Raw genomic sequence first — 27,338 nt, forward strand, 5'->3', positions numbered from 1 at the left:
AGTTGCTTCTGTCTTTTTTGGCTATTGTGAATAATGCTGCTGTGAACCTGGGTGTACAAATATTTCTTCGAGAACCTGCTTTCAGTTATTTTGGGTGTATACCCAGAAGTGGAATTGCTGCATCATATATTAGTTCTGTTTTTTAGTTTTTTGAGGAACCACCACTCTTTTCCACAGCAGCTGCACCACTTTACCTTCCCACCAACAGCACACAAGGGTTCCAGTTTCTCCACATCCTCGGCAACACTTACTATTTTCTATTTTTTTATGATGGCTGTCCTAATGGGTGTGAGGTCAGCCTTTCTTCTTTCTTGATTTACTTCTGTTGAGAAATGTTTTGCAGTTCTAATTCCTAATCCTTTCTGTGCCATTTTTTTGCATTCCTTATAATCTTGGAGCTCATGTCCTTCATCCTCTAGATTTTTTTTACTCTGCTCATTTCATTCTTACAATTTTTCTCTTATTTCTAGATCTTCTATTTCATATATTGGAACTGTTGAATTGATTCTAATCTTCTTTGCTGTTACTCTTTGCTGTTTTTTATATTCTAACCCTTGAGTCGATTTTTTAAACTTTGGCTCCTTTACTTTATGAGCACTTTCTTGTTCTAAGATTATTCCTTTTTGGTAGCATTTTCTTCTTGCTTCGTAACTTGTTCCTTACATGGCTCCTGAGTTCCTATTTTGTTTACTTTAGCCTTTGCCTCCCATATGTCCGAATGTCCAGTCCTTGACTGTTCAGATTTGAGTGATGCACTTTTTAAAAAGCCAACTGAAGGTTCCAGCAAGCTTGTCAGCTGGAGGTTGGGGGCCCAAACATCAGGATCTATCTATAGCTCTTTTCTCTTAGTTTCTCGTTTGCATGATAGAGGCTCACCTCCTGGCATTCTGGGAACTCGAAGCCTCACTCTTAGTTATATTTAATTGCATTTTGTTTGGCACCTCACCCCTGCCCTGTACCTCAGAACTCCTGGGGGTTGCAGTAGGGGGAGTGGGGAACCTGATGAGGGACCATATTGCTCTTCAAATTCTTTTTATTTTTTATTCGTTTTGGCCATGTTGCATCTTCATTGTTGCGCATGGGCTTTCTCTAGTTGCATCTAGCGGGGGGCTACTCTTCATTGCAGTGCGTGGGCTTCTCATTGCCGTGGCTTCTCTTGTTGTGGAGTACAGGCTTGAGAGCACAGGCTCAGTAGTTGTGGCTCAGTAGTTGTAGGCTCAGTAGTTGTGTTTCTTAGTTGCTCAGCAGCACGTGGGATCTTCCCGGACCAGGGATGGCACCTGTGTTGCCTGCATTGGCAGGATTCTTAACCACCAGGGAAGTCCCACTCTTCATAGTCTTTTAAACCAGTCCTCAGTTTTTCACCCTTGCCAAGCCTCTGCCTCCATGATGGCACCAATGGCTGAGATTTATGAAGGATTTTTCAGGGTGAATTGGTTTCCCTTTGCTATCTCCCACCCCCACACACACACATCCACCCAGTTTAGCAGAATAAACGAATTCTCAGCACTCTTTGATCTGCCTTCATACTTTGTATATTATAGTTTGGGATTATACAGGTCTTCCTGGTTCATCTAAAATAGTGTTTTTAATTTTTTCGCTTCAGGGTTTTTGAATTTTTACAGAAGAATGTAATTTTAAAAACAGCTGTCTTTGATTCCTCCTTGGCCTGTGAAGAGCCAACTTTGTAGGAACAGAGCATAATGGTTACATTCCAGGCAACAGCTGTGAACTGCTTCCAAGAGATGGCCCTATTAGACTAATGTGCCGAAGGGTCATGAACAGGGTTTGGAAGTTTTTGACTTTCCTTTGCTGCTTTGATACAGTTGTTACCTCATCTTCTTATAAAAGCCATTTCTTTGAAGTTTCTGTCACTGTGACTCTCCCCCCCTCCCCCCGTAGCTGTATTCCTACTGACCTCCTGGTCATTCCCCCATTTACTAAAGTCTTTGGCACCTGGATGTTTTCCATTCATCAGTTTAGGTGACATGGAACCTAAATTAGTTCACGTGGAACTTCATCTGTTTCTTATCCTCCCTTTTCTGTGACCTACTCGACTCCCATTTCAGCTACTCTTCCCCATAACCACATCCCAGACCTTGTCTTTAATATCTAACGGTCATGAATTCAAGTTTCCTGTCCTCCTGGTTTGCTTATTCTGTTCCCACTGTAACCTCCTTGAAAGTGAGGTTCTCCTGTTGGCAGTCCTCACCTTTTGTCTTTTCCCTTCCTGTTGAACTGATCTAACCTTGGAGTAACCCAACTCTTTCTGTTATACCCATCTAGCAAAACTCCAGCCGTGGATGAACTGTGATTCACTTTTTGTGCTTGTTTTACTTATCACTGATTTTAACAACTAAGATTGTCTGATGGGAGGGGACTGTGTCTTATCCTTAACTGCAGCACCTGGCACACATAGACAATATCTTAATGAATGTCACACAGTATTTCACGGGAGCACTGACTATATCGTAGAATAAATTTGGTGAAACATGGTGCTATGGATGGGTGAGTAGAGTGTTCATGTGAGCACACAGGAGCGACAACAGTCTTTATTTTAGGAGGATCATAGAAAGTGTAAGTTTGTATTTACCTTTTGATTTTCATCTAAATTCTTTATACATGATCTCAAATTATACAATTATTTTTTTTTTTACAGGCAACAAACAGGCATTTTCCACAAACTGTTACAGGGGCATATTTGAGTGGTGTTCGAGAAGCAAGTAAGATTGCGGCATTTTAAACAGAATTTATCTGGACCCAGCTTTCTTCTCCCAAATGGGAGAGTCTGAAAAACATGTTAAACCTCACTTTGATAAAGTCAAACAAAAAATCCTCTCTGGGTAGCAAAACTGAAATGTTCTAAGGTGGCATGGTAATGTAAACCCATTTTACCACTCTGAAAGCACTAGCCCCAAGAATCCTTCTGTAAGCACTTATATTTAATGGCATTTTCCATAGGTCTGACTAGCACTAAATCTTCCGGATCTCAGAATAAGGCAGAATATAACCTTAAATTAAGACCTTGGATATGATCCTTCCATGGTTGGAGATTCCCTTTAAATCTGACATTTTTTTGGCTGACCAATTTTCACACATTGAGAAACCAAGTCAATCAAGCAGGATTAAAAAAAAAAAAAGCCATGTACTTTTCCTCTATGACAATTTATCAGTATCTTTGCCAATGAGCCTTAAGAGTTTTATGTAGCTCCAATATTGAGCTTTTACTTAAAATTTAGAAAGAAATCTTTCCGTTTTGAATACAGCACAAACTCTTCAGTCAAAGGTAAATGAAACTTCTATTTTATATTGTACATATTTCTTCCCATTGGGTGTTCAAAAGAAATTTAAATTCAGGTATCTTATAAAAAAAATTTTAGATTTGTGCACTCATTGGCAAAACAGCAAAATTTTCAGTTCCTTCAACAGTACATGTTATTGTATCACTGAGAACTGGGAAGAGCTAGTGTGGTCTTCATACTTTAGACATAGAATATGGCTATTTTTCTTAGTCATGTTTGGGTGGATGGCACACTTTAAATAGCTTCAATTTTGGCAACCACTCGCAGAAGGATCTTGTCAGAATAATTAAGCCTCTCCCCACTGCCTCTTTTTAAAATAACTGATTACATCTCTAGGAATATTTTTTATAGAATTACGTTTTCAGTATTCCATAGGCAGGTCCACTGGAAAACTGCAGAAAAATGTGTAATATCCTGGTAAATATTACACATTTTATAAGCCATATCTTAAAAGCCTGAGTACATGGTAAATATTTACTTTTTCCTTCTTTCACTCATGACAAGAAAAAATAAACATTGATTTCAGGGTCTTCAGGATGCCCATCTTGCCAGGAAACTTCAGTTTACAGGTTAGAAATATGGGTAATTTATGTGCTTTTGTTTTAAAAAGTCTTTGAATAATTCTTTCAATATATTGGTCAGCTTAAAAAAGGACTCAAAATGACTTTAAAACCACTTTTCAAAATATTAGATATTTCTAAAATTTAAAGTCAGCTTATAAGTAGAAATCGTATTTTATAGAAAGAACATACGGTGAACTTTAGACAGAGCTGAGACACACCTCCCTCCCCAGCAAAGTATTCTACAACTGAAAGAAAGCAAATAGCAGTATATTGGTTTCAAGGTTAACACAGGAAAATGTTGATATTTAGGTTATCTGATGAGACTCATTGGTACTGATTGGGAAGTATTCTGTTTTCAAGTGTTTTATGTATTAAAATGTTAAAAGAATAGCATGTGTCGAGTGATAAATGCAAAATATTTTAAGGTGAAATGGTTCACAGTACATTACTACTTTAGTTTCTGGGCACTTAAACTTGTACAGTGCTATAAGCAAACAAGGGGAAAACCTACCTAAATAAAGTATGGTAAATTTTTTTAAAAACCCCTCATTTCCTGTCTCAAGTGACATCAACTAACATTTTGTTCTTTAAAGAACCACGGTACCTTTTTCTTCTTGAGTTATTTGAGCATGTTTTTCACTGCTGTCTGAAGATTTTGTAATTGAGTAGCAGTGAATATACACAATGTTTGAACTGCAGACTGTGAACCGCTGATTGTATAAAACTGCTTAATAAAAGTTGTTTTTCAAATACACTGTGCACTGTAGTGGTGAATGCACACTCTTAAGCAGATACATCTTCACCACAAACTTTCACACACACCAAATCAATCCCCTCAACCTCTAAACCATCTTTAGACTTCTTAGGTCATAGGCATTACTGCATATCCCTTTCAAGTAAATGGTCACGCATAATTGTTAACTTTGATCAACTTAGTTTCATGAGAGCACTTCAAGTTTTCCCTAGGGATTTCTTTGTAATGTATTTAATTCAAAGTAAAATCAGTCAGTTACCACTGACAAGCACTCCAAATTATATAGGCTATGGGGCTAAATCCATTTAAAAATCTCTATTCTGAAATACATGTTAAAACATCAAATGCAAAGAGACAGAGGTGGTGATTTATTATTTTTATTGACAAGGTTTATAGGAACAAATTAAATATTTAAAACCAAATGCCAATTATTAAGTCTCATTTAGTTGTTTATTCCATTAATTTGTATTAAGTATACCTTTCTCTAATGTCTTAATAACTTTATCAAGAAACAAGTCAAACCTGTGAAAACACCTGTTAACAGTCAACATATCAATTTTATATATTTCTGTTCTATGATGCAAGATATTTTAAACACTCAATGGTTTATCAAAGGCCTAATTCTTGTATAAGCAGCATGTTTTATTTTAAAATTAAGAGATAATTTAATAAACCGATTAAGACAGTTAAGTTAAAAGACAAAATTAGTCTCATTCAGGAGTGGTCCATACGTTGATCACCTAGAATCCTAATTGGCCAAAATTTAAAGCCTAACACCCCTGATTCCACAAATACATTAAGTTTCTTTAATGTTAAAAATAAGTCTGTTATCACTTGAGAAATACTTTGTCAGATACCCACTACTGTCTACACATTATCTTAATCTGGAATTACAACTGGTACTTTCACCATAATTATAAACGTGGCCAGGTTTCCTGTAAATATCAGCATTTTATATGGGCAAAAGCAGTTAATAAAAATCAGTTCATTTATTATAAGCAAAATGTGCTTCTACTTAATCCAACTCTCCCAAATTTTTGAAGTTTTGATGTGTTGATTTTGGTCTATCCTCACTATAAAATGTATCTACAGACACTGTTGCAGGGTTAACACTAAAACTATAAATTGATGACACTTCCAAGGCAAAGCAGAGAACTATATGTTCCTTCAGTATTTTCTTCACTGAATTCTGACTTTCACTGCTCCGTCATACCATCTGGCTGAACACTGACGTTTCATAGTTTATAATAACTGTAAAGATACGTACTTATATGAGTTTAAAAATTGATCTGCACAAAAGAAATAAAAAAACTTTATATACAACAAATTCGTTTTTAAAAATACAAAAATAACATCTGTCACTCTTGTCATGCTGACAATTTGACATATATACACATGCAGGAGAAAAGTTCTGATTCAGTCATCTGGACGGCTGAAGCTTGTGTATTTTTAATATGATGAACACACACTGAGCTTTCACACTGACAGATGTGTATTCAAAATATTTCATATGCTAAATACTGCAATAGTCTCTGCATGTATAAATGCCAGTTATGATCGTTTCTGTTCTACGATTAAAAGTATGTCTTAAGCTAATATTGCGCGCACACTAAAAACTACAACAGTTCAAGAATCTATAGTCTTATATAAAGAAATCCAAAATGTACAAAATACAACTATAAAAGCAAGGGACAATTACTGCCATGCAAAAATTTAAACTAAAAACTGCATAGAAATGCAATTTAAAATGGCAAACGCAAATTCACCTAACACTCAAGATAAAAAGGTCAGAAGGAAGTTCTACCAACACAATGCTTGCAAAGATTTAGAAAAGGAAATACATTCTCTTTGCTGGTATAATGGTATAAATCAGATCTTTAAATCCATGGGTACAGGTCATCTGTTTCTGTCCTCTTAAGAAATTAGCTGTAATGAAAGAGAAACGTTATTTCCTCATACCCAACATACAACAGTTGGAACACATAAAACCTCATTTTATTTTTTCTTTGTGGTACGCGGGCCTCTCACCGCTGTGGCCTCTCCCGCTGCGGAGCACAGGCCCCGGACGTGCAGGCCCAGCAGCCATGGCTCATGGGTCCAGCCGCTCCGCGGCACATGGGATCCTCCCGGACCGGGGCTGGGGCACGAACCCGTATCCCCTGCATCGGCAGGTGAACTCTCAACCACTGAGCCACCAGGAAAGCCCTCATTTTATTTTTTAACTTCTATTTTACTACTGTGACCTTGGGAAATCAGCTGGGATCAATATAAGACTACAGCTACTGTTGATCTTCTCCTGCCTTTAACTGGTGGACAGAAAGGAACATGTGCTCAAGTGGTTGTATGAACTCTGAGATGCCCAGCTACCCATGTACACTGAACCCACATCTTCATCTGAGGCCAGGTTTTGTCACTAATGTTCAAACTTTATTTTTAAGCTCTAAAATGGGAATGAAAATAACTATCTTTCCCATTTTGAGGAAATCTGAGCATCACGTGATATTTAGTGACATAAATACTTTGAAAAACACGCAGTATTTGATACATGTAATTTCTTTTGTCTTATAAGTCCAAAATGATCCAAGTTCGAAAAGTTGGATATAGTTACCTCTTTAACAGTTGTTTTTATGAACTCTTTTCTTTCAGTTAAGTCATAAGCAGGATAATTTTCATATACCTATAGTGAAAAGGAAAAACAATGTTAAAAGTAGATTTAAAAATCCAATAATATTCTCTATCTTTGGATAATGAAGAAATGTGTGCCATGGACAAGAGCTGCATGTACGTTTGAATAGTACGTTCTAACCACCAGTGGTTCACCATGTAGCATTCTACAACAAATGAGTAGTTTCAATAATACTGTATATAGAGCAGTAAACTAGCATGAAAACATTCTCAGTGTTTTATAAAAGTGGGAGTTTCAGTTGAACTAACAATAAACATGGATGAGGAAAACTTCTAGATAGACCTTAGGTTAAATGGATTAAATTCTTTATATTGGTAGGTTATCTATCAGATATTTTAGGTATCCTCTTATTTTTTCTGTTACATCATCTTAACACTACTTATGATTGCTGAACTTCAACTCTAATGAATTTCAGCCCCCAGAGCATTGCTCAATCCCCTCCCCAAAGCTGCATCACTGAGATCCAGTTGCATCGCTGAGTCCTCCACTCCTAAATTTTTACTCTCTAAATTTTCCAACTTGATACCTCCTGCTTGGCTTCACAATGACTTCTGGTTCTGAACTGCCATATACACCAAGCTGGCTTCACTCCTATTGTCTAATTCAAGGTCAGCAAGTGTTTTCTGTAGAGGGCTAGACAGTAAATGATTTCAGCTATCCAGTGACAGTTTCCGTCACAACTACTCAATTATGTCATTGTAGCATAAAAGCTACCATAGACAACACTTAAAGGGATGGGTGTATGTCTGTGTTACAAAGGCCCACAGGCTGTAGTTTGCCAACCTCTGCAAATATAGTCAATCATTTACATTACTCTAATTGTTTGCCCTTTGTTCTTTCTCTGTAAAACTCCAACCCTTAATTGGTCTAACTACCAACTTTTATATGGTTAAATTCTGAAAATGTAACAAATGCGAAAATGTAACAAATTTGAAAAGAATGGTTCCATTTTATCAACTATACTTGAATAAAGTTAAAAAAAAAATGGTCCCACTTGGTACTCAATGTCAAAGCCTCCCTAGAAATCCCAAGGATTTCTAATCAGGTCCCCCTTTACATTCTCATCAGTGGCAATTTCATCCCCTTATTCAAGTGTCCCACACTCCTGCTCTCAGCCAAGAAGCCATTACTATGAATTCCTTCAACTTCCTGACGTGCCTGTTCTCCTCCAGTTCATTTGTGTCTGGATTCATCAACAGTCCTGTTTCCTCTACCTCTGCAGGGACCCAACACTCAATGCTCCTGTACCTTCATCTTCTTTCCCAGAATTGTCCCTTAGCCTAACGCATGCTTCCACTCTCCTCTGACCTTAAAAAGTATTTTATCAACTTGTATCTTCCCCCAATTTAACTACTAAATCAGAAGCTTTCACTTTCCTCACTATTAATTCCCAGTCCCAGGGACAACCCTGGCATTTACCACCCTTCAAAACTGCTATTATGTGAACAACTGTCTCTTAATTGCTGAGTCCAAAAAAAACCCTTACGTTCTTCTCACCTGACCTCTCCATGTTATTAACAATCCCCTTAAAATTACACAAATGTATTCACAAAACTCATTCAAATGAACAGAACTAGTCTCCCTTCAATCTTCCTTCCAGTCTGCCCTTGTTCCTCTCCCCTAAAGGAAACCAGTTATCAATTTGCTGTGTATTCTTCCAGACCTTTAAAAATGAGTTTATATACAAACATATAAATATATCAATGGCAATATAGTTTTTCTGTATTTACACAAATAGGGAAATACCTCTGTTTTAAAAATCTGACAATACCTGGAAGGTTTTCCATGTTCTTTTGAACTGCTACACAGTTCATATTCCTAAAATATGGATGTACAGTTTAAACATTTTCCTACTGATGGCCATTTAGGTTGTTTCTGACTTTTCAGTATTACAGACACGCTTAACATTACTGAAATCATTTTGTGCAGGTGTGACTATGTCTTTAGGATACAGACCTAGAAACGGAATTGCTGGGTTAAAGGGTATTTGCCACTTAAATTTTAATATACTACCTAATTATTCGCCAAAGTTATTACAACTTAAAGGATGAGAGTACGTTTCCCTATTCCATTGCCAACCTTGAAAACTGTTAATCTTTATAAAGATTTTGTTAAAGCTAATAAGCAAAAGTATTTCCTTTTGATTTCTATCTTCCTCATTAGTAGGGAAGGTTAATGTTTTCACGTTTACAGGTCATTTATGTTTCTTTTCTGTGACCTGACTTTCCACAGCCATTGTCCAATGTCCCATGTAAGTTAATTACCTTTTCTTAGGCAGGGAACTACCCCTCCCTGCCCCTTCTTGAAACTCTCCTCGCTTGGCTTTTACAGCACTATTCTCTCTGGCCTTCCTTCTACTACTGACTCTACAATTTCTTACATTTTGTAGGAATTACTTCCCAACTCTGATGATAATGGTCTCCAGGTCTGTCCTTTGCCTTTCTCATCCTTTACCTTCTTCTCTAGGCCACCTTATCTTCTGGTTTTAACTCCCAGCAATATCCTAGTCTAGGTTTCTCTCCTACCTTGGAGAATTACAATGTTCACCATTTCTCCCACTTGGATGTTTCAAATACTCCATCTTCAAATGTCTAGAACAAAACTCATCTTTTCCTCAAGAGGTAGCCTTTTGTTCTACTCCCTATTATGATTAATGCACCCAAGCCCTTACACCCACACGGAGCAACCTGTGATCAGGCTCTCGATTTCAGACTTGGATTACGGCAGCCCTATAACTCTGATTATGATGTAAAGGTTTCTCTTGACTCTTGTCTCATTCTTCACCAGTCCGTTCTTCTTGATGTGTCTAGGATGACCCTTAAAAAATAAAAATCTTTTTTTTTTTAAGAGTCATCCTAGACTGCTCCTGCCAAATACCTTTCAATAACCTACCCTGCCTCCCAATTCCTCATTAGCTTCAAGGAGAAAAATCAAACTCTGTAACAACACATATAAAATCTGCAGAATTCTTTAGTATTCTCTCCTAACTTCTGTGAAGAATTCCTTCCAACTCTAGTCTTCAGCCAAATTAAACTAATGACTATTCCTTGCAAATTAAACTAATGATTATTCCTCGCAGTCATTACGTGTCATGTTTTATGTGAATGTGTTGATGTTCCTCAATTGTATGAAAGCTGAAGCTCTAAGACCTCTTCCAAGATGCCTTTTCAGACTCCCCCAACCCCCATTCCCAAGCAGGTACCCTCTGTTCTGTGGTGGTGTGGCACCCTCTGTACTCTTCTAACACAGCTCTCACACACTGTACTAAGTGACTAAAACAGCTGCCTCTTTCTACCCACTAGATTACACAAGACCCCGAAGCCAAATAATGGCTTCTCCTGCTCCCCCTCTAACATCTATCCCAGTGCCTGATATGTAGCAGAGGCTCAGCGAATGCTGAATAAGAAAAACAGTATGTCTTAAAAAGGTAAAGAATATTCCACCTTTGGTACATTTCAAATTTTAATTTCATTTTACCATAAGAAACTAGATTTTAAAACCTTCCAATTCTGGTCTACAGTATGGAATCGCTACAGAATCATATTCAAGACTAGATCATTTCATTTCCTGAGAAGCATCAGAAGAACTTAAGAGAAGTTTGAGCTAAGAACCTAATCTATAACATCTCATTTATCATAGTAATATTGAAAATAAGGTGGTCCACAAGATCCTGCTTATTTAAACTAACATAATCTAGGGGTACATCAATAAAAATAGTTGCTAGATCAGGAAAAGAACATCTACGGAGTTTGAAATGTATTACCTTAACTTTACTCACTGTATACATTCAAATGTTATTTACGAAATGACTCCAATAGGACAGGTTTTGACTATTTTACTGAAAGTGGTATCCCAGCACCTGTAAGAATACCTGGCATGTGGTAGTTCAATAAATATTTGTTCAATGAATGAATGCACATAAGAATCTAGCTTCCAAGTGAGGGATGGGTGAAAGAATTTTTCAAACAGAAGCAAAATGATCTCAGCATTTGTCCAATTACCTCTTTGCAAATCTGTTTCATTGTGACTTCCTCCAAGTTAGCACTGGCCAATAATTTCTTTACTGTTTCCTTTAACTCTTCATCTGTAGGAGGCTTCTTCAATTTTTTAATTAAAGGTTCATCATCTGAACTATCCTCAGATTCACTTTCTAAAAGTAAGACATTTTATGACATGAAAATAAATTTTTCTTATAAAGCAAAGTAAATTAATATTCAAGACACATTAGGAAGAATTCTGTAAGTATTCATCAGATCCTTGAAAAGGTATTAGATTAAAAAATTAAAAACTAAAACACTGGTATACTATTTTCCCCCCTCAAATGTTCCTCAGAGTTTACCTATTTTCCACACATGCTTAAAAACTGTATTATAAAAAAACAAAACAAAAAAACCTGTATTATAGCATATAATGTATATCTTTAGGCTGCTGAAAATGTGTCATTTCTAACATACCTTTTTTGGAACTATTTTGATTCTTCTTGGTGGTACTGCTATCTGCCTTCTTAACATTAGCACTTTTTACAGACTTTTTACTTTTAGAAGTGGCTTTCTGTTTGGGTTTTTCTCTTTTGGATGTCTTTTTTGGTGGCTGTTGGAAAGAAAAACAAAGTACATACACTGATGAGAGATTACCTGCGATCCCTCTACTCCTCCACACCCCTCAACAATATTAGAGAAAATTAATGTGTTCAATATCACCAATGAAAAATTATTACTAATTATTAATTTTTGAGATGACTAATACACTCAATGAACTTAATTTTATCCCAACACGAGACTAGTCAGGTGAGGTGAAGAATCAAACATTAAAATTACTAGGTGCTCACATTTATTACACACTATGGATAGAAAACTGTCTACCCCTCCCTTAACTAAGGTCTACCCCATCAGACCTTAATCTTGAAAAAAACTCTAAAATATAGGTACTATTAATATTCTGTTATTTATTGTCAGTCTCTCCCAACTAAAAGGTAAGTTCCATGAGGACATGGATTTTTTTGACCTTTTTGTTTTCACTGACATATCCCTAACTCCTGTAACAGTGCATGGTGCAAAGGAGCTGCTCAAAAACTATTTATAAATGTATGAGGAAACGAAGGCTCAGAGAGGTTTTGTCCAGTCACATAATAAAATAAAGAAGTGAGATTCAAATAGATCTGACTCCAGAACTTGTTTTCTTAAACACTAACTCACAGATAATAAAATAAAAGCAAAGTATACACATACGGTTAGATTAAAATGACAAAATTATCGTTCACTGTAACTTTGTCTTAAGCAGAGTCTATGAAATTAGGAAACGTTAATTCATTAATGTTCCTGAAGGTAAAAGTACCTGTATATAAGGCAAGTACCTCAAGATAACTTAAAATCTCATCTTTACACACCAAAAACACCGCAAATCACTTTTGACAGAATGTTTCTCCAAATGTTTTATACTCTGAATTTCAGATTATCATCAAAATTCAACCTTTTTTTTTTTTAAGGACAGAGACATTATGTTGAACGTAAAGAAAAATTAAAGTACATAGACCAACCTGTTCTAAACTTAGGTGGGCTCAAGCTATTTCTAAGTGAAGTTCATTGGATTTTAGTGCTTGTCTTTCCTTTTGCTACACTGCCATCCACTGTACATATTTACTTAAGTGTAGTATCACCCTACACTACCTCAATAATACACTGTTGGCCGGAAACTAGCTAACCTATCTAGTTTAACTGCGACTAAAAAAATGGATTTAAGCAGCGTCAAAGGGCCAACATGCTTCTAAAAATAAAGTCTATAAGCTTCACCTATGGATTTTTGCTATTTAGAGGCCATTTATACTTTTTTCCTAATTCTCAGGTGTTCCAGACACGAGGGTTGCCGGAAAGGCATCAATGGTTCATCAATTTTCTATGACTAACCTGAACTAAGTTTTAAGTTTACTAAGCATCCACTTAATTCCTAAGAACCACACGAGGCTCTGAAAGGAAATACTAAAACTTCATAAGTTCTGTTGATGCACTTAATACACAGAATAATGACTATTACATATCACTCATCAGTCAAAGGTTAATAAAATCTGGACCTGCGGGTCATTCAAATATTTTATAATAAACTTAAGTTATTACAGAAAGCATGGGGGGGGGATGAGGAAGGGAGAGCAACAATGTTATAAGCATTACCACTTGATCCCCATTCAAATCAGAGAGTTAGAATCAGATGATTAAAATACTTTCAGAGCCTTTAAAGGCCAGGGTATAAGGTAAAATTTTAGAAAGAACACACACTATGGTGCCATTTTTAAACCTGCATTTGGGAGTAGTAATAATTGGATAAAGCATAAAACTGTGCAGTGATAAATAAAGCATAATCAAGCCATCTCCATAAAATGTTACTATTGGGGCTTCCCTGGTGGCGCAGTGGTTGAGAGTCTGCCTGCCAATGCAGGGGACACGGGTTCGAGCCCTGGTCTGGGAAGGTCCCACATGCCGCGGAGCAACTGGGCCCGTGAGCCATGGCCGCTGAGCCTGCGCATCTGGAGCCTGTGCTCCACAACAAGAGAGGCCGCGACAGTGAGAGGCCTGTGCACCGCGATGAAGAGTGGTCCCCGCTCGCCGCAACTAGAGAAAGCCCTCGCACAGAAACAAAGACCCAACACAGCCAAATAAATAAATAAATAAAATAAATTTTTAAAAAATGTTACAATTGGCCTCTTTCCCGGCTGAAACCATGGAAGGTGCTGAGGAGAAGAAAAAGAAGGTTCCTGCTGTGCCAGAAACCCTTAAGAAAAAGCGAAAGAATTTCGCAGAGCTTAGGATCAAGCGCCTGAGAAAGAAATTTGCCCAGAAGATGCTTCGAAAGGCAAGGAGGAAGCTCATCTATGAAAAAGCTAAGCACTATCACAAGGAGTACCGGCAGATGTACAGAACTGAGATTCGAATGGCTAGGATGGCAAGAAAAGCTGGCAACTTCTACGTACCCGCGGAACCCAAATTGGCATTTGTCATCAGGATCAGAGGTATCAATGGTGTGAGCCCAAAGGTTCGAAAGGTGTTGCAGCTTCTTCGCCTCCGTCAGATTTTCAATGGCACCTTTGTGAAGCTCAACAAGGCTTCAATTAACATGCTGAGAATTGTGGAACCATACATTGCATGGGGGTACCCAAACCTGAAGTCAGTAAATGAATTGATCTACAAGCGTGGTTATGGCAAAATCAACAAGAAGCGAATTGCCCTGACGGATAACGTGTTGATTGCTCGATCTCTTGGCAAATACGGTATTATCTGCATGGAGGATCTGATTCATGAGATCTATACTGTTGGAAAACGTTTCAAAGAAGCAAACAACTTCCTGTGGCCCTTCTAATTGTCTTCTCCACGAGGTGGAATGAAGAAAAAGACTACCCATTTTGTAGAAGGTGGAGATGCTGGCAACAGGGAAGACCAGATCAACAGACTTATAAGAAGGATGAACTAAGGTATCTACCATGATTATTTTTGTAATCCGGTCAGTTAATAAACAGTGACTGCTCTCAAATTGAAAAAAAAAAAAAAAAAAAAAGTTACAATTGGACAAACAAAAAAAAAATTAAATTTAAGCTTCTTTCTATATTTAAATCTTCTAAAAGGGAGAGTGTTCTACAGTTTTTTAAAAGGACAACTAGCCTATTATCATCTATTAACAAAAAGGTTGCAAACATACTGTCAGAAGTACTATAGAAGATACAAACTAATAGATAAGAGTGTAGGCTCTGGAGGCAAGCTGCCTAGTTTCAAATTCTAGACCTAGTACATCTCTGGGCCCTAGTTCCCTTGTTTATAAAATGAGGGAAATCATAGTACTCAGTCTTAGGGGGAGTAAGTACATTAATACACAAAAGTACTTTTAATGGTGCTGGGCACAGAGGAAACAATAAATATTAGCTATTACTACTATTATGAGTGCTTCCTTTTGTAAAGGAATTCTTTCATCATACAAATGTAATTTCCTCCAATAACCTGAAGTTTTCTTTAAAAGGCAAACACATAGAATAGATACATAGAATAGCAGTAAGACTGCCTCAGTGACACCTGTGTTAACTAACCATGATACATCATGCTTATTTCATTACATTCTGGTAGAACTGGACCCACAAATAACCGAATCTCTGTAATAACAAATTATGTTATTTACACTGGAATTCTCTTATCTTTAGTAACCAGTTACAAATTACTCTGTGACAAACTTAAGGTAGGAATTCAGTAAAGTATCTTTTTCATACTGGTAAGTGTTGGCATGGGGAAACAGTGAAAACTGGGTAGTAAAATAAACTGTAGAAACTCATACTTATGGGTTTCATCTTGAGCAGGGAGGCAATCAGATAAATAACTCACATCATGTGCTTTAGCCCTGCAGCTGCTAAGAATCATTTGAGCTGCCCTGAAGATGAGATATTATGTATAGGAAAAAAAGGTAACTTTGGGAAACAGGGCATCTCAAAAGACAGACCTTGATATTGGAACCCAACGTACAATTTTTGGCAGTTAAGGCAAACACGGCAATCTGGTATTTCTGAGGTAATGAAAAGGGGCCCTGGGAGAACTGAGAAGTTAAAAAACATGCCTACTTAAATTTTACATGACCTTTCAAGTCTTCGTTACTTTCATTCCCCCTCCTGTACTTAGGAAAACCTCACTCATGAGTCTCAACCCAATTTAGCAATCACCTCCTCCAAATCTTTTATAATACCACCAACTTGATTAATCTGTAATCCCACAGTACTTGACCTACAATTCATTTGCCCCTTCTTTCTGGAAGGCACTGTGAAGCAGTGAATTAGAACACAAGTTTTTAGAGCCAAACTTCCTTGGTTCAAATCCTGACTCCACCAGTGACTAATTTTGCATTCTCAGGCAAGTCACTTACCCTTCTGTATCTGATTCCGCATCTGTAAAACTGGAGGTAATAATACCAGACTTTGCTAAATTTAACACTCCCCCCTCCCACACCTTATCTCAGATCCTGGGGTACATTTTGCAATCTACATTAAAATGATGCCTTACAGGCATTGCAGATTTGACAAACTATGGCCATGTTTGTAAAATTTTGTGAGGATCAAATGAGTGAATACATAAAAGGCACCAAAGAAATATTTAACGTATTTATGTTTTTTAAACTGTAGGTGGTTGCATGTCTCTTCTCCCACTACACTACAAGTTTCTTAAGGGCGTTATCTGACAATCTCCACAAGAAGAGACACCTATCTAATTTAGCTCTATCTGTCCCTAACAACCACAAGAGTGTTCGCCATAAAGTAGCCATGTAAATATTTCTTGTCATGTTCACCTCTGTATATCGTTTGCAGGATCTGGTTTACCTGTACTCTGAACCCAGGACATGGTTAAAAATGTAATTAAAAGGAAAAAGAAAAAAGGCATTTGTATAGCACTATTTTCACATACACGATCTATGACCTAAAAAACAAAACAAAGCACACACACAAAAAATCCAAAGACAGTTGATCTCATTATAAATAAGGAAAATTTATCTGTGTAGTTAAGTGAGCCAATGTCTTACAGCTAGTAAGAAGCAAGACCTTGATTAAATTCAGTGTGCCTCCTGCTGCATTAGTTGCTTATAGAAATGACTAATGTACCTATGTATTTCTTTAAGCCAGAGGTGAAACTACTGAACTAAACCAATGCAGTAAGTCAATGATATCATAATCTATTTATCATACTGTTAAATTTAACTTTTTCTGTTACATACAAATGTTACTGATAATAACAATGAATAAAAAATGTTGGCAGAAAATATAGAAGGGCAACAAAGGACAACCAAACTCAGTATCAGGGCTGTCTCTGGCCCTCACCTCCTAACTTTGTATGGGCTCAAGATCATTTCTTTAAAAAAAAATTTTTTTTTTTTTTGAAGCCAAGATGGGCCTTTGGTGTAATCCAATTTTGCATAGTTTTCTCCAAATCTTTCTTTTGTTATGCCAACCTCTCCTGTTTATCCTTTAAGGCTCAGATCAAATTGCTACTTCCTATGACGTTTCCCTGTCTGGATCTTTGCTCCCTACCTGCCTCTAGAAAGAGTTAAATACTCCATCTTGAGCAAACCACTTTCTTAGCTCTTAAGTTATACCTTACTGTACTTTCTCCCTCCTAATCTTTGACCGCTCCCCTCCTACCAACTAGATTGAACGGCTTAACACAGAGACTCTTATTTGTCTCTTGATCTCCACTGCAGAGCTTAGAACTGGCACACAGCAGTTGCTATGTAACTATTTGGAAAACTGGGATGGGAAAAGATCCTTGAAGAGTAGATAACTTTAACGATCTATTCCAACCCTGAGGTTCTATTTCATTAGAATCACTCTGCTTGCTAAGACAAACATTTTTTCTATCAATAGCAGTTAGCCAAACTTCTTGATTTTTAGTATCAGTCTTCTGGCACAACTTACCTAAATAGGTTGTACATTTAAGAGAGAGAGAAAAAAAATCAAGTGTGCGGCCTGGGGACCCATGTATTTTTTAAAAGCACCACAGTAAAATGAGAGAGAAATATATGGTCTAGATCTGTCACCAAGCCTTTTCTATGAAGTGCCAGACAGTAAATATTTTAGCTTTTGCTGGTTCATATGGTCATTGTTGTACATTCACCTTTTTTTTTACAAATATTTAAAAAATGGAAAAACCATTCTTAGCTTCTCGGCTGTACCAAAAAAACGGATCTGGCATACAGGCCATAGTCTGCCAACTCCTAGTCTAGATCATGAACTACTGGAGACATATAGGGGAAAGACAGCGCCAGATAAAGAGATCAATAGGATCCTTTATGTCAATAGCTTTTAGTTTTAAATTTTTTCCAGCAGAAGTGGATATACGCCCATATTAACTTTCCTAAAGCTACTGCTTAAAATCAGATTTGGACATAGAGCTGAAGACAAAAAGTATGACCTAAAGCTCTGGAAAGTTGGTTATTATATCCTCAAAGTACAAAAATGAGGATATATCACCTTCTCTCATGGAGTCAAGACTAAATAAGAAGCAAGATGTGAAAGTACATGGCACACAGCAGATCTCAATAGTATCCTCCTTGTTACATACCAATAAATGCTTATGGAATGAGTGGTACTTCTCCCCAGATAGACTGTCAGTTCCTGGAAGACAGAGGCCATGTCTCTTTTCCCCACTTAGCAAAATGCTCAGGTAGAATAAGACAACCATTCTGAAGGAAGGAGAATGATCAATCTACCCCCAAAGGTTGTATTACACAGCCATGCCCAACCACGTGGGTTCTCTATAGTCTGGCTTCAAGGTACGTTGCTCTAGCTTCATCTCTAACTGCTTTACTTCTGGACAAACTACCTAACCACAAACAAGCGTGTCTGTCACAGTACTTTCCTACTCCCCATCTTTGTTCACGTGTCCAACTTTCCTTTCTATCCCCAAGGTCAATTTCAATTGGTATTTCTTCCCTCTCTCCCCAGAGCTTTCACTCATCAACAGAGAGGTTCTCTTTCTTTTGAAATCCTATATTAAGCGTCAATCAAATGGTATTTGGGTAGGAAAATATTTTCTGTAACCCCAACAGCACTTAGCACACTCTCAATTTATTGAACTGAGCAATCGAAAAGTGATTACATTAAAAACCAAGTACTGGCCCCCTATTTTAAGTCTTTTTAAAAATATTCTGAATATTTCAGTAATTAAACACAATACGTGGCATTATAAAGCAAAAACCTTGGAAGTACTTATGATACTTAACACCTTTGTTATTTAATCAAATAGGAGGCAAGACTGTGAGTCTTTTAGCAAAATGTATGGGAAAAAATTAGGTGAAAAAGAAAAAGCTAGTTTCCAAATTCTCATAGGATTTATTTCTAAGATTCTGGCTTGCCATTTTTGAATATGCTGTGAGTGGTTCAATCAGGACCATCCAGTACTGTAGGTATTTTTTACATGCTAAAGGGAAACAGATAAAACTGAGAGCTGCCATTAATTTCAGGTAGTACAATGTACTGTCATCTAAACTTTTTACAATGTACTGTAGTAATATAAATTTTTAAAAATTTGAAGGAGATTTTCCATGTGTCTGATAACCGTGAAGGTATAGAATCAGAGGAATGACACAAGCACTTTTTGAAGGAAGGCAAAAAAAAATTCTTGGGAGAAGGCTTACCTATCTTTTATAGGCAGCAGGGCTATTGAAGGAGGGTCTCCAAAAAAGACGCCTGTCACAGAGCCAGAATCCTGTCCTCACAGCAGAAAGGTTGTACTGGGTGAACAGATGAACAAAATAAGTATTAGCTTAAAATACACTATTCTTTTAACAACTTGGCTGAGAAAACTCAAGAGTGCCAAGAGTAAAGAATGTGCAAACCTTGCTATATTCCACAAAAGATTATGAAAGCAAGTTTAACCCTAAACAGATTTTATTATGGTAATTATTCAATTTTGCCTTCCAACAAAAGGTTTCAATAGTTTATATAATTCTGTAATTCCTCTGATCAGATTGAGATGGGGGAATTCTTATTTTTTAGAACATATTTAAGGACTAACAAAGCTTTCACGTTCACCCTCCCACCACTACCAAATAATTTCTCAAATGGCCCAAATGTTTATCAAAACTATAACTGAAAATTTCTCTCACTTGGTAAACATTGTAGGACGGCTCACTCAACATCACACTTTTTATCTGCCTTCCTCTTATAGATGCAGGAAAGCTAACACTTGGGTCTTACTAGCCTCCCCTACAACTAGAGGTGGCTGGGTAAAAAGTTCTGGCCAATGAGATGTACCTGGAGATCTCTGGTAAAAGGTATCCCTGCCAGTGGGGGAAAAAGCCAAAACATCACTAGAAGAAATCCCTTTACTCTTTTTTTATCTGGAACAGGGATACAATGCCTAAAGGTAAAACAATCATCCTGAGATCATGAGGTTTAATGCCACATGTAAAGATGGTGGCTCAGGAAGAGACAGTCCCCAAATTCTTAGTACCTTTCTTGAGCCACTCTACTAGCCCAGAATTGCCTCTCTGCGGACTTCTTGTCCTGAAAGAAAAAGGGAACTCCTGTTTTGGACATTATCAGTAGGGCTTTTAAGTATTCAGAGCTGAAGATATTCCTGATGTATCTGGGAACATTCAGATAAATTCAATACTCACAAAGTAAATATCTATAGTTTGTTTTATACTTTCCTAGAGATAAAGAGTATTTATAAAAACACTAGGAAACAAAAACTGAAGAAGCATTAAGCTAGCTTTTAAGGGTCTAAAATATAATTAGAATTGTTTTCTCTAATGTGGAGAGCACTGCTTCTCCGTTCTTTTTTCTGTACTCTCAATAATTTCTCTGTACCTAAGGTAATACCTGTTGTGAATGGCATGCCTCAGTATGGTTTAATCTCACTGGTTCATTTCAGGAATCCTCCCCTAAAGATCTACTCCAATGTGTAAATCAGTTGATTTTCATAATAAGTTTACAGAAAATAATTAAACCTCTATTCTCTCATTCTAAAGAAATCTCATCTATCAGTTTCTTCCTGGTTCCAAATTGCTCTCCTTCTACTGCCCTAAGTAAGCAAATGTCCAAGAGCCAAGGTGATAAAGAAGTTTAGACCAGCTCTTTTATAAAGGAATTATTACCCAGGTCACACTCAGAAAGAGCACCTCCTTATGTGAATTAATTCTAAAGAAAAAGAGAATTAAAAATCACTGGGAACCGCTCGCTGCATATCATAGAAACAGAGGTATAGGTACAGAGAACCTCAAACAAAATGTCTTAGCAATTGCTGGCTAACATGCTAAATGTGACATATTTCATATAAAAGACTTAAAAAGAAAAACAAAAACCCTGTCAATTCTGTTTCAACTGCAGTTTTCAGTGATTACAAACATACATTTTAAAATAATATTTACTTATAAATTAAGTATCCTACTCTTTCACACAGCTAAATATGGAAAGTAGCAGGTGAATAATATTCAGCCTCATATAACTGGCTAATGAACAACTATAACTTGAACTGGATTTCTGCTTAAAACTTCTGACTTCAGCAATATGATACAGATTATTTGGTCCAAAGCTCTCAATTTACAGAGGAAACAAGAAACAAGTTCAGTTATTTACTCCAAGAATCTAAAATAACAAGCAGCTGATCTTAACAGGGAGAACTCTTATCTATGAAGGAAAAATTCATTTCAGGAAATAAAAATAAATAATATTAACCCAGTAATTTTCCATGAAAAAAAATCTGCAAAAAACATTACATCTATAGGGCTTCCCTGGTGGCGCAGTGGTTCAGAGTCCACCTGCCGATGCAGGGGACGCGGGTTCGTGCCCCGGTCCGGGAAGATCCCACATGCCGCAGAGCAGCTGGGCCCATGAGCCATGGCCGCTGAGCCTGCGCGTCCGGAGCCTGTGCTCCGCAACGGGAGAGGCCACAACAGTGAGAGGCCCGCGTACCACAAAAAAAAAAAAAAAAAAATTACATCTATAAGCAATCCTCAACTTTTCCAATCAACCTGCAATTCCTCTGTATAGCCTCTTAGAAAAGAGGTCTTTTCATAGTATTGACCAAAAATACCTCAGTTTATGAAGTCCCTAACAAGGATGCCATTTAACAGACTCCTCAAAACAACAGAATAAGGGAAAACAAAGTTACTATAGAAATACTATCCTTCCTGCCAACACTTACCTTTCAAAGGCAATCAGAGCTTTTCACAGCAATGGAATCAGAAATAAAGTTTTTGAGGAGGATGGCCCTAAATTTGAAGGAGTCTTTAAAGCAATGAAGAATACCTATGTTTGCTAGAGGGTGATTTATCAGGAAAGGAAAAGATTTCTCAGTCTAGATTTTACTGACATTATATTTTATGAAGTCTGTCAATACCAGTCCAAGTAGAAAAACCAAAGCAGAAAACAGAGCATTATGATATAGCTTTTAGACTATGTGGCTTTACATACTTAATGTCTGAACGGCATTTTTGTGTTTTTTTTTCTCCATGGATTTTCATCATTTGACCTGGGTTTCTAGCAAATGATCCTCATTTAAGGCAATGAAGAAAGAAAGGCTTTGATCTGTAGTGGAACAGTTCCATTTGTGATCATTATCCAGGAACCAATATGGTTATAAATCAGGAGTCATCTACATTCACAGATGTCAACTAACTCTATTCAGAACAAAGGGACAATAATCTGGAAAGCAAATGAGAAAACGAGTGTAAAATATCCTCACTTTTTAACCTGCACCTTAGTAATGACAAGAAGACTGGATTTATAAATCTTGCATATGGTAAAATGTCATCTTAATACTAATAGTAATAGCAGCAGCTAATACTTACATAGTACTTGTGCCAAGTACTACTCTTAAGTGCTTTAAATAAAGGCACTTAATACAACCCTTGGAGGCTGGTACTATCATTATCCCCATTTTAAAGGTGGGAAACTGAGGTACAGAATTTACAAGTAACTTGCCCAAAGTCAAACAGTGACAATCAGAGTACAGCTGGGATTTGAACCCAGTTTCCAAAGGCCATGCTAATCATCTTGCTTCTACAAAAAAAATTAGATGTTTATATTCTACGACAACTTTTCATGCTTTAAGTCTGCCTTTAAAAAGGTCTTGGGAAGCGTGCGTAGTGAATACACAATAGTAGATAACCCAAAATTTGCTGAATGAGGAAATCTATTACTGCAAAATTGCCACTATTTATATTCACATATAAATAACACGTTTTCCTCCTACATGTCCTTAAAATCTATTCCATAAAAACGCTAGTGCTCAGATTACTCATCTTCCTTCATACCAAAAATATATTAAGATACTAGTTATGAAACACCTGCTGGATCTGTAGTATCCTTTTTAAAATTATGAAGCATTCTATACTTAGCTTTATAGAAGTCTTTATAAAATCTGACCTTAAAACAAGCATGGATTTTAAATACCTAAAGACAAGTATACACAAAATGCACACCTATAAAATCACAGTTCACCACATCTTTATTCTCTCTAATCCAGCAGTTATCAACTGAAGGTGATTTTGCCCTCAGGGGACATTTGGCAATGTCTAGAGACAGTTTTGGTTTTCACAGCTGGAGGCTGGGGACAGGAATGTGCTACCGGCATCTAGTGGACAAATACTCTGCAATGCACAAGACAGCCCCCTCCAACACCAAAGAATCATCTTGGTCCAAAATGTCAAGCCACATTAATCAAGCCCCTACATAAGACAAGGGGGATTACCCAATTTACACAGCAAGTTCTGATCATTAAAGAGAGCACCAAAACAAGTCAAAACAGAGCCAGCAAAACACTGTTAACAATAACAGGAAATCACCTCCTTGTACCCTCTCCCTCAACTACTTGATTGAAGATATTAAGGAGAGGTAAAGCTAACCCCTTACATGGTTCAGCAGCTCTCCGCTTCCCAAAGTTTTTCTTCGGAAACTAAACATTCTCAACATTTTATAAATACTGCCAAGTAAAAGAAACTGACAGGCATTCCTAAGTGACACAAAATTTGCCCACCAATCAAATAAACTTCAAATGCCACTAGTCTCATTAAATAATCCCAAACTGAGATAAAACGGTGGTCCTTAAACCCCTTGCTTTTTGCATAAAGCAGAATAAAATGGTACAAGTCAATCATAAAGTATTAATATACTATGAAACATTTCTTTAAAAGTCTCCTTTGTGTTCCTGTCAGGATATGTACTCCTCCCCCTTCATTTACCTACTCTAGTCTTCAAGGTCCAGCTCAAACACAGTGCACAGCAACTTCATTCTTTTCCAACTCTTACACTCTGGCATGGCAATAAAACTAAAAGCTCCTTAAGGGAAAGAAAGGGTTTACACTTAATCCTTTCTGTGTCTTTGGAATTAAAAACAACCAACATGGTACACATATAGTTCCTTCAAATCTATGCTTTCTGTCTTAATCTATTATATAGCAGGAGTATTTAACTCTCTCCATGGAAAGAAATGAGGAAAAAACCCCAACATTTTACCTCCTCTTCACTTTCTTTATCTTCATCATCTGAAGACTCTTCTTTGTTTTTCTTTTCCTCTTCATCACTGCTAGATTCATCTGACAGAATTTCAGGACATTTGGTTCGCTTAGCTTTCCTGGACATTCCAGAACTGTTCCGTTCCTTCTTGTTGCCTTTGCTAGAAGTTTTTTTAGATTTTGGCAATGGCTGCATAAAATAAGGATAACATCAATGAGCTATTATATTTCCAAGTCAATCACGTCTTTTTGATAACTACTTCTCAACTCAATTCTTCTTGTTCCTGTCTCAAGAAATTTTATTTCCAACCTTAGCAGCTTTACAGAGAATTCATCTTTAACTTCACGTGTCAAATCAACCTTTTTGTCTGCACTACCAACACCCTTTCATTTTTTTAGAACCTTAGGTTCTAGGCAAGAGACTCTTCACATATTTGAAAGAAGTATGTGTTCTACATTCTGATATGGGACTAGAAGCCCAAGTGCACACTGTGTTAAGTTCAGATATTTGTTTATACTTCATCAAGATGATATTTTCAGTTAGACTTGCTATTTATTTCACTCCTACAAGCATTAAAACTGTCACTGCCTTCTTGCTTTAGGGGACCCACTAATCGACCAGGAGGAATCATCCATAAAGGAAATAAAACCTCACTTTACACATCTTGAATTGATGAAACATATAGTTTATATTCATATTACCTATGGGTTCTACTTTCAATAATGCCAGGATTATATTCTCACTGATGATTTTAAATATGCAATAAGTGTTGAGTATGTTAATTATGAAATGAATTAAGAACCACAGAATAAGTGCCCCTGCCATTACTCTGATATTCAATTAAACCATGTATATTTAAAAAGCAGAGATCACATGAGGAAAATAATTTAATTAACTAAAAAATTTAATTTTTAAATGGTTTCTTAGGGGAGTATTTACTAACTTCTGAAATTGAAAACTATAAAATAACCTTGCATAAAGGATCTGAAAAGACTAAGGAATTAAAATTATTTACTTCTAAAATCATGGGCATCTTTTGTCTTTATTTTTGCCTATGTTATTTTCTACAATAAGGAAAATTCTGTAACGTAACCTTAAGATACGCGATTGTGTAAATGTTACTGGTAACTCTAAGCATGTCTCATGAAACTAGCAGAACCACAGGTCCCTTCTCTTCCAGGAAATTTCAGTCTTAGGGGTCAATGTTACCTGTACAAAAATTAAGAAAAGGTGGCTGCTTTGTGTAATGTGGCATTTTCAGGCTATCTACAACCCACAGGACAGCCTCTAGCTTGCCCAAACGACCTACCCTTCTCTAAAGACAGACTGGGAAACAGCCAATCTAGGTACCTCCAGAAAATAAGTCAGTGGACCAAAGATATTTCTCAGAGAGGTTCTCCACAAGAGACCTCCTAGAATGTATACAGATAACCTTGTTATGTGAACTACTGCCATTACCACCTATTACCAGGAACCAAATCCATCTGGATAAATTCTTTGATATGCTTGTTTGGAGAAAAGGTAACTCACCGTCCAAACTCTCACTACTCACTAAATGAAATCCAAGACATGAATATATTTGAAAAATGTGATATCCCTATGTCAGCTCAGAAACCAGATGCAGGTTATAAGAATATAATCTGTATGTGAAATCAGTAAGATGAGGACTGGAATGGGTGCTAGATAAATTTATACAAGAAAGTGAAAGAATGTTGCATCATTCAAGAAACCCATCAAGAAAATGCAACTTCTAAAAATAAACGAAGAGACTTTCATTTTTAAAAAGTAATAATATATAAATGCCTTAGAGCTTTCCTATACTGGTTCTAAAAATAGCTGAATCTATTAATCAGAATCCAATGTCAAGAGCATCATCCCTTTTTGGAAACAAAATCTGATTAACAGTCAAACTAGAAGTACAAAAAGATAGTAAAACAATGTTAAATCAATAATTTTAAGACTATCCTAGAGCAGAAAAAATTAGTATTAATGACTTTATAGTGTTTTCCTCAAATGATGGAAGCATATGGTAGCACAGAAAATAGCTTGAGATTGATACCATCAGACTAAGGAGTAATCATCACAGAATCAGATATGAAAAATGGATGTAAGAGTAAGATTCCATAAAAAAGGATAAAACAGTGGTGCTCAAAGTCTGGTTCATGGAACCTGCAGTTTCCTGAGACCTTTCCAGAACTCCAAAAGGTCAGAACTATTTTCATAATAATACCAAGGCATTATTTATTCACTCTTTTCACTGCGTTGACATTTGTAGTAATTGTGCAAAAAGCAAAGGTGGGTAAACCTACTGGTACCTTATCGAGATGGAGGCAGCAAACTGTGTGTGTAGTCATTATATTCCTCACAACCACACACCAGTTCTTGATGAAACAGTAAATACTGTGTTAACTCTCAACCTTTGAGTACATGTCTTTATAACATCTGTATAACAAAATCGGAGGTACACACAGAGTACTTTGGCTACATAAGGAAGTTCACTGATCTCCTCAAAGAAAAGCACTTGCACAACTGAGCAGTGAACTAAGCTACCTTTTTTCATGGAATATCATTTTTAAAAGAATAATTAAAAAACTATGCCTATTCAGACTTAGGTATTTGACAGACATAGTCTCAGAAATAAATGTGAGCCTGTCACCTCAAAAGAAACCTGACAGTATGTATTGCCAATGATAAATTTCAAAATTTCAAGTGAAAATTAAAATTTTGGAAAGTTCACATCCACTATCATGGAACTGACAGCCTCCCAATACCTAAAGATATTTTTTTCTGATGAGACAAAGGTTATATTAATGAATGTGACTTTTTGACAGTGTTCAATGAAATGCGCCAGCATTTGGAAGATATGCATAATTCAGGGAACCAACATTTTCCAAATGGAGAGTGCATATTACAAAATATGCATAGGTAAAAGGTCCAAGTTTATTAACATGGTTTTAGATACATTACAACTAACCTTTAAGAACCTCCCCACTGTGGAGTTTTGGTGTTATATCAAAGGAGACTATCCATAATTAACTGAAAGGGTTTTTAAAATATCCTT

At 36.7% G+C, this 27,338-nt stretch overlaps 2 protein-coding genes and 1 pseudogene across 9 annotated transcripts in view; 2 read left to right on the top strand and 1 right to left on the bottom strand.

Moving 5' to 3' along the window:
• The window catches only part of KDM1B (lysine demethylase 1B), a 55,628-nt gene extending 51,011 nt beyond the window's left edge, over positions 1 to 4,617 (top strand). For all 7 annotated transcript variants that reach the window (XM_033863880.2, XM_033863879.2, XM_033863881.2 and 4 more), the window contains one exon: positions 2,660 to 4,617. In XM_033863880.2, coding sequence (XP_033719771.1) covers positions 2,660 to 2,743 — 84 coding nt within the window. In that variant the 3' untranslated portion in view covers positions 2,744 to 4,617. The remainder of the gene's footprint in view (positions 1 to 2,659) is intronic.
• Positions 4,618 to 4,980: 363 nt separating this feature from the next.
• Positions 4,981 to 27,338, bottom strand: part of DEK (DEK proto-oncogene) — a 30,849-nt gene continuing 8,491 nt past the window's right edge. For both annotated transcript variants that reach the window (XM_019945065.3, XM_019945066.3), the window contains 5 exons: positions 24,278 to 24,466; positions 11,760 to 11,895; positions 11,307 to 11,455; positions 7,228 to 7,296; positions 4,981 to 6,545 (listed from right to left, as the gene is read on the bottom strand). In XM_019945065.3, the coding sequence (XP_019800624.1) occupies positions 6,534 to 6,545; positions 7,228 to 7,296; positions 11,307 to 11,455; positions 11,760 to 11,895; positions 24,278 to 24,466 (555 nt within the window). In that variant the 3' untranslated portion in view covers positions 4,981 to 6,533. The remainder of the gene's footprint in view (positions 6,546 to 7,227; positions 7,297 to 11,306; positions 11,456 to 11,759; positions 11,896 to 24,277; positions 24,467 to 27,338) is intronic.
• On the top strand, positions 13,982 to 14,823 carry LOC117313791 (large ribosomal subunit protein uL30 pseudogene; annotated as a pseudogene).

The sequence above is a fragment of the Tursiops truncatus genome, chromosome 10 (genome assembly GCF_011762595.2).
Source record: "Tursiops truncatus isolate mTurTru1 chromosome 10, mTurTru1.mat.Y, whole genome shotgun sequence".
Lineage (NCBI taxonomy): Eukaryota > Metazoa > Chordata > Mammalia > Artiodactyla > Delphinidae > Tursiops > Tursiops truncatus.